A 10,135-nucleotide genomic window follows, 5' to 3' on the forward strand; every position below is an offset into this window, starting at 1 on the left:
TTGAGAATGTGGGTGTGTTCAGTGGTCTTCACGATGCAGGGAGGTAATGTCTGGGTCAAGTTTAAGAACCAGATCAGTTAGCTTATGAAACAGTGCAATCTCCTGCAGCAACGCTGCTTCATCATAAGAGTCCCAGAACTTCCCTGGTGGTCCGGTGGTTAAGAATCTGGCTGCCAATGCAGGAGACATGGGTTTAATTCCTGGTCTGGAAAGATTCCCATAAGCCACGGAGCAACTAAGCACTGCAACTGCTAAAGCCCGAGCTCTCGAGCCCGTGCTCCACAGCAAGAGAAGCCACCACAGTGAGAGGCCTGAGCACCACAGCTAGAGAGTAGCCCCTGCTCTCCACAGCTAGAGAAAGCTCGTGCCCAGCAGCGAAGACCCAGTGCAGCCAAAAATAAAAAATAATTAAAAAAGAAAAAGTGTCCCGAAGGTTGAGGGGTAGCTTAGCAATCATGGGCTAGCCTCTGGTTGTAGAGGCAGTGGAGACCCAGACAGGGAAGACGGCTTGCCCAGGGTCCCACAGTTCATGAGTATGTCCTAGAAATCATCTCGGAGCTCAATACCTCCCTTCTGGTGGGATATTAAGGCTCTCTTGTAAGACCTTCCTGTAGAAACGGAAGCCAGGGTAGAGGGTTATTGCCAGTTCAGCATCCCTCGTTTGTTTTCAAGGACAGGCTTGACTGAGGTGAAGGGGGCAGGTCCCTGGATATCCCAGGGAAGAACACGCCAGGCTGAGGGAAGAGCAAGACGAGAGGGGAGCCCTGGGTACGGGGCCATCTGGGTACAGACCAGCCTGACCACTTTGACTAACCTGTTCGTCATCCCTTTGCCCACTGGCCTTTGTGTAATTTATAGTGAATTTATATTTACTCCACAATATGCATGCCAGACAATAAAAGGAACAGCAGCTTAAAATAATAAGAGGGGCAGGTGTAGGTGTCAGGAATCTAGATCCTAGTTCCACCTGTGGTATGAATACTTAGCTGTGATTTGAGGCAAGTCAGCTATGGGCTTCCTGGGTGGCACTAGTGGTAAGGAACCCGCCTGCCAATGTAGGAGATGTAAGAGACTCGGGTCCAATCGCTTGGTCTGGAAGATCTGCTAGAGGAGGGCATGGCACCCCACTCCAGTATTCTTGCCCGGAGAATCCCATGGACAGAGGAGCCTAGCAGGCTACAGTCCATAAGGCCACACAGAGTCAGACACGACTGAACGACTTAGCACGAATGCACTTACCCTCTCTGGGTATCAGTTTGCCCTTTTATGAAATAAGAGATTTGGCCTAAATGATCCTAAGGTCCCTTCCACCTTTATAGTTCTTTGAACTCTTAAGTCCTTCAGTGTCTTTTTTTTTTTCCTTCTTTTTTTTTTCTTCAGTGTCTTAAAACTTCACTTCAGGCCCTTATGAATCTTGAAAATACAGTTTTCCAGGAGGCACGTAGGCAGCCACAGTAGCAGCTCAGGGACACAGCCCTGCCAGCAGCCAGTCCTAACTTTGGACTGACTTTTGATACACCTTTGACTGCCAAGAGTAAAGGAAACCAGAGGCCTAATTCAGAGGCTGAAACAACAGCTGGTAAATATTTGGGGGGAAAGAAAGTGCATTAGTTTAAGGGCTCGACATTCAATTTTAGAACTTACCCTAAGGCCAAATACAGTCAGCCACAAGGTGGTGCTAGTAGGAAATAACCTGCCTGCTGATACAGGAGACTTTTTTTTTTTTTTAATATTTTATGTATTCTTTAATTGGCTGCATGGGGTCTTAGTTGTGGCATGCAAACTCTTAGTTGAGGCATGTGGGATCTAGCTCCCTGACCAAGAATCAAAGTTGGGTCCCCTGTGTTGGGAGTGCAGAGTCTTAACCACTGGGCCACCAGGGAAATCCCAATACAGACTTAAGAGATGTGGGTTCAATCCCTAGGTCAGGAAGATTCCCCTGGAGGGGGAAATGGCAACCCACTCCAGTGTTCTTGCCTGGAGAATCCCATGGACAGAGGAGCCTGACAGGCTACAGTCCATAGAGTCACAAAGATTGGACATGACTGAAGCAACCAAGCGCAGAATAGTTCCCTTGGGAGAGAGCTGAGGCCTCAGTGATACATCCTGCTAAAGAGGAATTGGCCAGACATTACAGATGCTGGGGGACCCTGGACTCCATGGAAGCATGTGATCCATGCTGTCCTGAGGAGGGGAGTGCTACAGTTCAGATGGCGAGATGCAGGCTACATCGGGCTGATTGCTGGCAGGCAGAGAAGCAGCTCACCACAATAGTTACTCACAGTCAACAACTGGTATCATCTTCCATGCCATTCCCACCTGTTATTTTATTCTATCAACATGATGAGCCTGCCAAGAGGTTGGCAGAAATGATCCTTGGAAATCTTCATTTCCCAGTGAAGGAACATGAGAATCAGAGGGATGAAATGTGTCTACACAAAGTTGGACAGCTAGGAAGTGGTGAAGCTGGCGTGCGGACCCCCGTCTCCTGACAGCTCACCTAGCAGTGTGCTCCTTACAGTGGGGATCTTGGCCAGCAGCCCACCTGACAGTCACCTGGGGGAATGCAGGTGCCCAGGCCCCTCCCTCCATGGAACTACTGAACTGGAATCTCCAGGGGGTGGGGCTGTGTTGGCAGCTGCCACAAAAATAACCAACCGATCTGGATTTGGTCTTCCTGCTTCAGGGTTCAAAGGTGAGGCCTGAAGAGAAATGAAATTTCAAATGAAGACTCAGACGTGTCCAGGTCTGATTCCCTCTGCTGTTCTTTTAGTCAGTTCCCAAAACACCACCTCAGTGTAATGTTTTAGCTCAAAGCCTCACCTTTCAGGTCCAAGGGAACTGCTGAAGGAAAGGAGATATTTTGCTCCGAATTCCAGTTTTTCATGGCTTTTTTAGTAAGTAAGTTTTTATAAGAATGTTCCCCAGGGAATTCCCTGCTGGTCCAGTGGTTAGGACTAGTGCTTTCACTCTGGGGGTGGGGGTGGGGGTGGGGGCTGTGTTCAAACCCTAGTCGGGGAACTAAGGTCCCACAAGCCACACAACCAGGAAAAAAAAAAAAGATATTGTATAAAATAAAGTACTTTGGAAAAAAAAAGAATGTTCCCAAGAGTGAATGAATGCTAAGTTCAGATCCTGTGTTAATTATGTTACTACATTTTTAGACTGAAGGAAATCAAGGGAAGTCATGATATTACACAAGTATTGTGATAATTAAGTAGTCAATACCTGAATGTACAGATGCACTGCTGCTGACCTCAGCTATGAATAATTATGAACATCTGTTAGCACCTCCTCAGGCCAGCACTGCGCTTAGCATTTTGCCCATGTGATCTAAATGACTCCTCAGAGCAGCTCTGCGAGGCAGGTTGTGGGCTAGTAGAAAATGTAGCCTGTGGATCATAAACACTGTCTCAGAGAGTTTGTGTAATGGTTAACAAATTGACTCCACCCAGCATGGCCCTTGTGTCGGGGTCCCCAGGACTACTGCCAGGTTCATCGGTTCACTGAGAGGACTCTCAGGATTTGGCCTATAGTTTTTCTCTCAGCTGTGATTAACTGCAGCAAAAGCAACATCAGCAGAGGGAAGAGGTGTGTGGACAAAATCCATCGGACACCAGACACAGGCTTCCAGGAGCTTCCTCTCCCCATGGAGGCACATGAGATGCATGGAATTCCAGCAGCATCACATTGGCCAACACATGGATTGTTGCCAGCTAGGGTCTGAAAGGTTGTTGCTGAACCGTGAAAGACGCTGGGATTCTTGGCCTCCAAAGGAGAGGAATTCAATCCGGGGCCAGTGACGAGGCTCGATCGCTCAGAGCTTTTGTGTAGTAAAGTTTTATTAAAGTATAAAAGAGAGAGAAAGTTTCTGACATAGACATCAGAAGGGGGCAGAAAGAGTGCCCCTCTGCTAGCCTTTAGCAGTATGTTATGTACCTATCAGCAAGCTGTTAATTAGAGAAAGGAGATGTCTCAAAACTTAGAGTGGCACCAGGCCCCTCACCCACAACATGCATTTTGCGATAACACTGGCACAAGGAGAGTCATCCCGGGCCATAAAACAATTGACATGAATCTTGAAGAAAGGCAGATTTCCAGGTAAATATATAGTTTAATTAACATAGATTAGGAGAACAATGGCATACTGGTTTGTTGAACCCTTATGGGTTCTGAGTCTTAAGCGGGAACCGACCTGAAGAAAGACAGTCTAGGGTAAATATACAGTTCATTAACATAGCTTAAGAAAAACATTTCCATAAGAAAAATGCATTTGTTAGCTCAAGGTTTGAGAAAAGTTAAGTTCAGGTGGAACCAGGTGTGGTCATGGCAACACAGAATTTTAATAGAAACCTTTTAATTTTGTATAGAGAAGGGGAAAAAATCTAACACTTGTAGTTTGTTTCCTCCTGCTGCTTAAGAGATAAAAAAAAAGTCTGACACTTGCTGCCTATTTCCTCCATTTGGAGACCTGTGGCCTTCCTGCCTGTTACCCTCTCAGGTCCTCACTAGTGATTCAATATCTGAGGTTTCTACTGGGGGCTGGTCATGCAGGCACCATCTGTGTGTGTGTGTGTGTGTGTGTGCGCACGCGCACCATCTCTGTGTGTGTGTGTGTGTGTGTGTGTGTGTGTGTGTGTTAAGTTGCTTGAGTCATGTTCGACTCTTTGTGACCCCATGAACGATAGCCATCTGTGTGTGTGTGCCTGTGTGTGTATGTGTGTTAAGTTGCTTGAGTCATGTTTGACTCTTTGTGACCCCATGAACGATAGCCATCTGTGTGTGTGTGTGTGTGTGTGTGTGTGTGTTAAGTTGCTTGAGTCATGTCTGACTCTTTGTGACCCCGTGAACAATAGACTCTTTGTGACCCCATGAACGATAGCCATCTGTGTGTGTGTGTGTGTGTGTGTGTGTGTGTTAAGTTGCTTGAGTCATGTCTGACTCTTTGTGACCCCGTGAACAATAGCCCACCAGGCTCCTCTGTCCATGGGATACTCTAAGCAAGAATGCTGGAGTGGGTAGCCATTTTCTCCTCCAGGGGATCTTTCCAACCCAGGGATCAAACCTGCATCGTTTATGTCTCCTGTACTGGCAGTGGGTTCTTTACCCCTAGCACCACCTGGGAAGCCCACCATCTGTGTCACATGTACCAGAATTTCAGAATCGGTTGGAAAGCAGGTGTTCAGCATACACCATATGGATTGCACAAACAGATTAGGTACAGTGAGTCAGCCTGCGGGAGTGGTGGGAACCTTCTCAAAATCCAGGTTCCCAGATGCCAGTCTTCGAAGCATGCCTTTGTAAGGAGGGCAGCCACAGGTCTGCTTTGTTCACTATTTTCTGCACAGCGCTCAAGGTATTTTGGTTTTTCTTTTAATTTATTTATTTTTGGCTGTGCTGGGTCTTCATAGCCATGAGCGCTTTTCTCTAGTTGGGGCAAGTAGGGCCTACTCTCTAGTGGCAGTGTGCAGGCTTCTTGCTGTCGGCCTTCCCTGGTGGATCAGATGGTGAAGAATCCGCCTGCAATATAGGAGACCCAGGTTCGATCCCTGGGTCAGGAAGATCCTCTGGAGAAAGAAATGGTAATCCACTCCAGTATTGCTGCGTGGAGAATCCATGAACAGCAGAGCCTGGTGGGCTATAGTCTATGGAGTCGCAGAGTAGGACACCAGTGAGTGGCTAAGCACACACACTCTTGTGGAGCGTGGGCTCGGGCACACAGGCTTCAGTAGTTGTGGCTTCCAGGCTCTAGAATGCAGCCTTAGTATTTGTGGTGCTCAGGCTTAGTTGCTACGGAGCATGTGGGATCTTCCCAGATCAGGGATGGAACCCATGTCCCCATGTCTTCCCCCAGGAAGACCCCTGCATTGGCTGGCAGATTCTTGTACCACTAAGCCTTCGGGGAAGCCCCAGCACTCAGTGTTTATTTCCTTTTTGGTTTCGAGAGAAGAGAGAGCCAAGTCTCATGGAGTTTCGGTGGCCTTCCTGAGGACACACAGCTCACAGGTGGCCGGGCCAAGATCTGGAATCCAGGTGTCATGGAAGCCCCTGAGAAAGATCCTTGTGGAACCAGATGACCCTCTCCAGTTCAATGTGTCCACCAGAACTTTCTGCAGTGAAGGAAATATTCTGTCTGCACTGTCCAGTGTAGCAGCTCCTAAACACGTGTGGCTGTTGAGCACTTGAAATATGGCTACTTTGACTAAGGAGTTGAATTTTTAATTTTACTTAATTTTAAATTAATTAACATTTCAGGAGCTTCATGTGGTTATTTGCTGTTGTATTGGACAGCACAGTTCTACATCATAATGTAACAGATTTTCTTTTGGGGGGTAGCAGATGGAATATGTAGATTTTGGTTCTTGTTCTAAACTAAGGGACACACTGGTCTACGTGTTGCTCTCAGCCAACATCCTTGTGTGGGTACTGTGGCGGAAACTAACATATAATATTTGCAAATCCTCTGGGAAAAGCCCCTTTTCATTTGGTTGGGTTTTTGTTGTTAAAGAATAGGAAAGGGGCTTCCCTGGTGTCTCAGTGGTAAAGAATCTGCCGGCCAGTGCAAGAGATGCAGGTTCGATCCCTGGTCCAGGAAGATCCCGTATGCTGTGCAGCAGCTAAGCCTGTGCTCTAGAGCCCGGGAGCTGTAACAGCTGAGCCCGTGTGCTGCAACTACTGAAGCCCGCATGCCTAGAGCTTCATGCTCTTCAATAAGAGAAGCCACTGTAATGAGAAGCCCATGCACTGCAACTAGAGAGTAGCCCCCACATGCTCTAACTAGAGAAAAGCCCACACAGCAATGAAGACCCAAAAATAAAGCAAAGCCAAAAATAAAATAAATAAATTTATTTTTTTTTTAATCTTTTATAAAAGAATAGGAAGTGGCCACTGTAAAACTACAGCATTCATGTGAACCCCACAGGGAATTCCGAGGCCCTTTTTGGTGAAGCACCCTGGTGGACCCCGGCTGCCCCTCTCAGGAGTGTGACCTGCATAGCCCGTTCTCAGGCCTCTGTGTTACCAAGAGTTGGGGTGCACCCCAAGTCAAGGCTGACTCTCTGCCTACTTGTACTTTCTCTGTCAGCTTTTGGGTAAAGAGCTTATGAGCAGTGAAATAACCGGAAGCCTACAGAAGGGAGAAGAGATTTTAAGAACCTACTGAATTGGTTAGATAACTGCACCTCACCCATCCTGTGTCCATCCAACCCCAGGGGGTGATGTGGTCCACAGGCAGCACACAGGATGGGTCTGATGAAGGCCAAGGAGAGCTGGGGGGTGGGATGCTGAAGAGGCTGAGAACTAGCACAGAGGTTTGTGCACCAGCTTTGGAGTGCATTGACCTCAGTAGGAATCCTGGTTCTGTGCCTTACGAAAGTTACTTAAGGTCATTAGGCCTCAGTTTCCTTATCTGTAAAATGGGAATATTATGGTGAAAATTAAGTGTAAGCATCAATAATGCCGGCTGCTTGCCTCTGGCTGTGATTGTTGTCATCTCCCGAGGGCCAGTCTAGATTATAGGCAACGGGAAGCACAGAAGGTGAGAGCCTGGAATGCCACTGACCTGGTACCCCATCCATTCTAGCAATTCCCCTTCTGTTTGATGTCTGTGAATATCACGCGTATCGCCATCCAGGCCTTAAGGGAGGAGTGTCTCTCCAGGTGAGTCCTCACGCTGCTCACTGCCCTGGCTGTCAGAGCCTGGTTCCCTCACCCCACCACCTCATCCCCCCACCATCTTATCCCCCCAGCTCTCTTCCAAACCTTCTGGCTCCAGGAGACCTGGACAGACTACCCCTGCACCAGCCTCCCAACCCCTCCCTCCTCCTCACCCTGACCTCAGATGTGAAGGCTGCCCTGGGAAGGGTCCCCTGGGGGACAGGGTGTAGGCGCGCCCAGGTGTCTGTCCACTGCTGAGTGGGTGCCCATCCTCGTCCTGCAGGGAGTGTAACCGGCAGCAGAAAGTGATCCCCGTGGTGAACAGCTTCTATGCCGCCACCTTCCTCCGCCTGGCGCACGTCTGGAGGACACAGCACAAGACCATCTCAGACTCGGGCTTTGTCCTCAAGGGTGCGCTCGCTCTTCTGGGGGTGCCTAGCTCCTGCACTCCTAGCGTCCCTGGGTTCAGGGACCCCAGGGTGGTTGCTCAGCTGGTTTTGGCCGGCTTCCCTTCCCCCCACCCCCCATTCACACCCTCTCAAGTTTCAGCTTCCCCACGTCTCCATCATCCCAAGTTTCCATCACCCCACCTTGGGAGCCTGCCGCTCTCCTCCCTTTCTGGCCAGACAACTCTGGTGACCATATTTTCTGAATCAAAAGCTGGGCCCAACTTTTGGCTGTTAGACTGACTATTCAAAATTGAGATTGTCCCGGACAGGGTAGAGTGTGTGGCCCCTGTGCACGAGTCTGGTGTCTTGGTTCTCCTCTCTGGTGAGCTCTCCATCTTAGAAGACTCCTTTCCCCTTCTCTCCAGAGCCTCTGGGTGGTGCATCCCAGAGCTCCCTCCCCCAGCCTTCTGTTTCCCAATCCTCTCTGTTCCAGATTTGGAGGCGTCGGCCAAGAAGAGCCCCAAACGGCTGCTCAAAACCCTGGAGATCTACTTGGCTGGAGTGTCAAAGGGACAGGCCTCCCTGTTGGGGACGCAGAAGTGCTCTGGGCCACAGGCCCCTCACTCCAAGGATCTCACTTTCACGGGCGTGTGTGACCTGTCATCACACTCGTCCGAAGGCACGTGGCTGATCTGACCAACCCCGGTGGCCACCGGCCAGGAAGCCTTGGAGGGGCTTTCAGAGGGCGGACCCTAGCTGGGCCTCGCCCCTTCCGGTCCTAGCCCAAGGAATGTAGGACGCCCCTGGGCCTGGTGGGTGGAGCCAGGGGCCCTCACCTGCTTGAGACATCAGGAGCCATTAGATTAGACTCACTCTCTGGAGCCCTGTTTTCAGGGCGAGGAGAGCTTTGCTTTATTACTAGTTGGGCGACAGCTTCCATAGTCGGATTCCAGGTAATATCAGTGACAGCGAATGGATCATCAGGAGGGAGACCCCATATGCATGTTCCACACAGTCCTCCATCAAAGATGCTCCCAAGTAGAAGCGCCAGTGGGTCTTTCAGGCCCTGGAGTCCACAGGACAGGGACCAGACGGGGGCTGAGTAGTTAGAATGTGAAGGGAGAGGGTAGTCGCAGCAGCCGCCAACAGGGGGCGGTGTGAGCTAAGAGTGCATGCTTTTTCTGGTCTGGCGCTCACCCCACCCTCATCTCTCCCCATCCCTCCTCCCACTGTTCGTGATAGGGAACCAGGCCGCAGCTGGGCTCCCCTCATGTCCCATCAGGGCTGGTTTTCTGGCGTGGTTGAAGGAAGGAGGAAATTCACACACCAGCAGTTTTTGAATAAAATAATAATTCTAGGTTTAGGATCTCAAGTGTTTTCCTTCCAGACACATTTTGCACCATCCTGTGGCCGTTATCCCAGGGTCCCCCGTGACAGCAAGGCACTCGCCAGCTGACAGCCTGGTTGTTGTTGGCACTGGTCACAGGCCCCGGGAGAGAAGGCTACTGTGCCCTGGCCACACTCCTGCCTAGCTCACAGGCCATCCAGCCTCATCCGGCTGCACTTACAGACCCAGAGACCCTGCACACTGTAGCCACTGGCCGAGGTGGCCCTGGCTGTTCTTAAGTGTGGCTGTTATGAGGCATCCACACAGGGTTTTTCCCACATTTGCTTCTGGGGAAGCTATTGGTCACTTTTCACTCGCAAAGGGGCCTCCAGGGCTTTGGAGCTAGGGAACAGGGGCCAGGCGAGAGCCCCACCTGGCTTCTCTCCTATCCTCTGACCTCCCTCAAGTAGAGTCATGGAAGATAGCTGTCCAGCCCCCGCGGGCATCTCCAAGTCTGATGGGTACAGGGGGACCCATCACAAAGGTGAAGATGACAGACGGCCACCCAAGCATGGAAGGAACCCGTCAGCAGGATGCCTCAAGGGTAGGGCTGGTAACGGATCTGCTGTTTGCTGTTTGTCTTTGCCTGACCTGAACTAATCCTGTGCCCTCCTGCTTCGTCCTGACCAGCAGAGATGGCAGCAGAGAGATTACTGGGCCTGGTGGGCTTAGAGTGTAACCCTCCCCCCACACCAACCCAACT

At 50.1% G+C, this 10,135-nt stretch overlaps 1 protein-coding gene across 3 annotated transcripts in view; it reads left to right on the forward strand.

The window, feature by feature from the left end:
* Nucleotides 1-9,411, forward strand: part of ELMOD3 (ELMO domain containing 3) — a 33,406-nt gene extending 23,995 nt beyond the window's left edge. For 2 of the 3 annotated variants that reach the window (XM_043917768.1, XM_043917769.1), the window contains 3 exons: nucleotides 7,583-7,659; nucleotides 7,940-8,067; nucleotides 8,539-9,411. In XM_043917768.1, the coding sequence (XP_043773703.1) occupies nucleotides 7,583-7,659; nucleotides 7,940-8,067; nucleotides 8,539-8,741 (408 nt within the window). In that variant the 3' untranslated portion in view covers nucleotides 8,742-9,411. The remainder of the gene's footprint in view (nucleotides 1-7,582; nucleotides 7,660-7,939; nucleotides 8,068-8,538) is intronic. The other variant, XM_043917770.1, reaches the window with a different exon arrangement.
* Nucleotides 9,412-10,135: the final 724 nt, after the last annotated feature.

This window comes from Cervus elaphus, chromosome 11, assembly GCF_910594005.1.
Source record: "Cervus elaphus chromosome 11, mCerEla1.1, whole genome shotgun sequence".
Classification (NCBI taxonomy): Eukaryota; Metazoa; Chordata; class Mammalia; order Artiodactyla; family Cervidae; genus Cervus; species Cervus elaphus.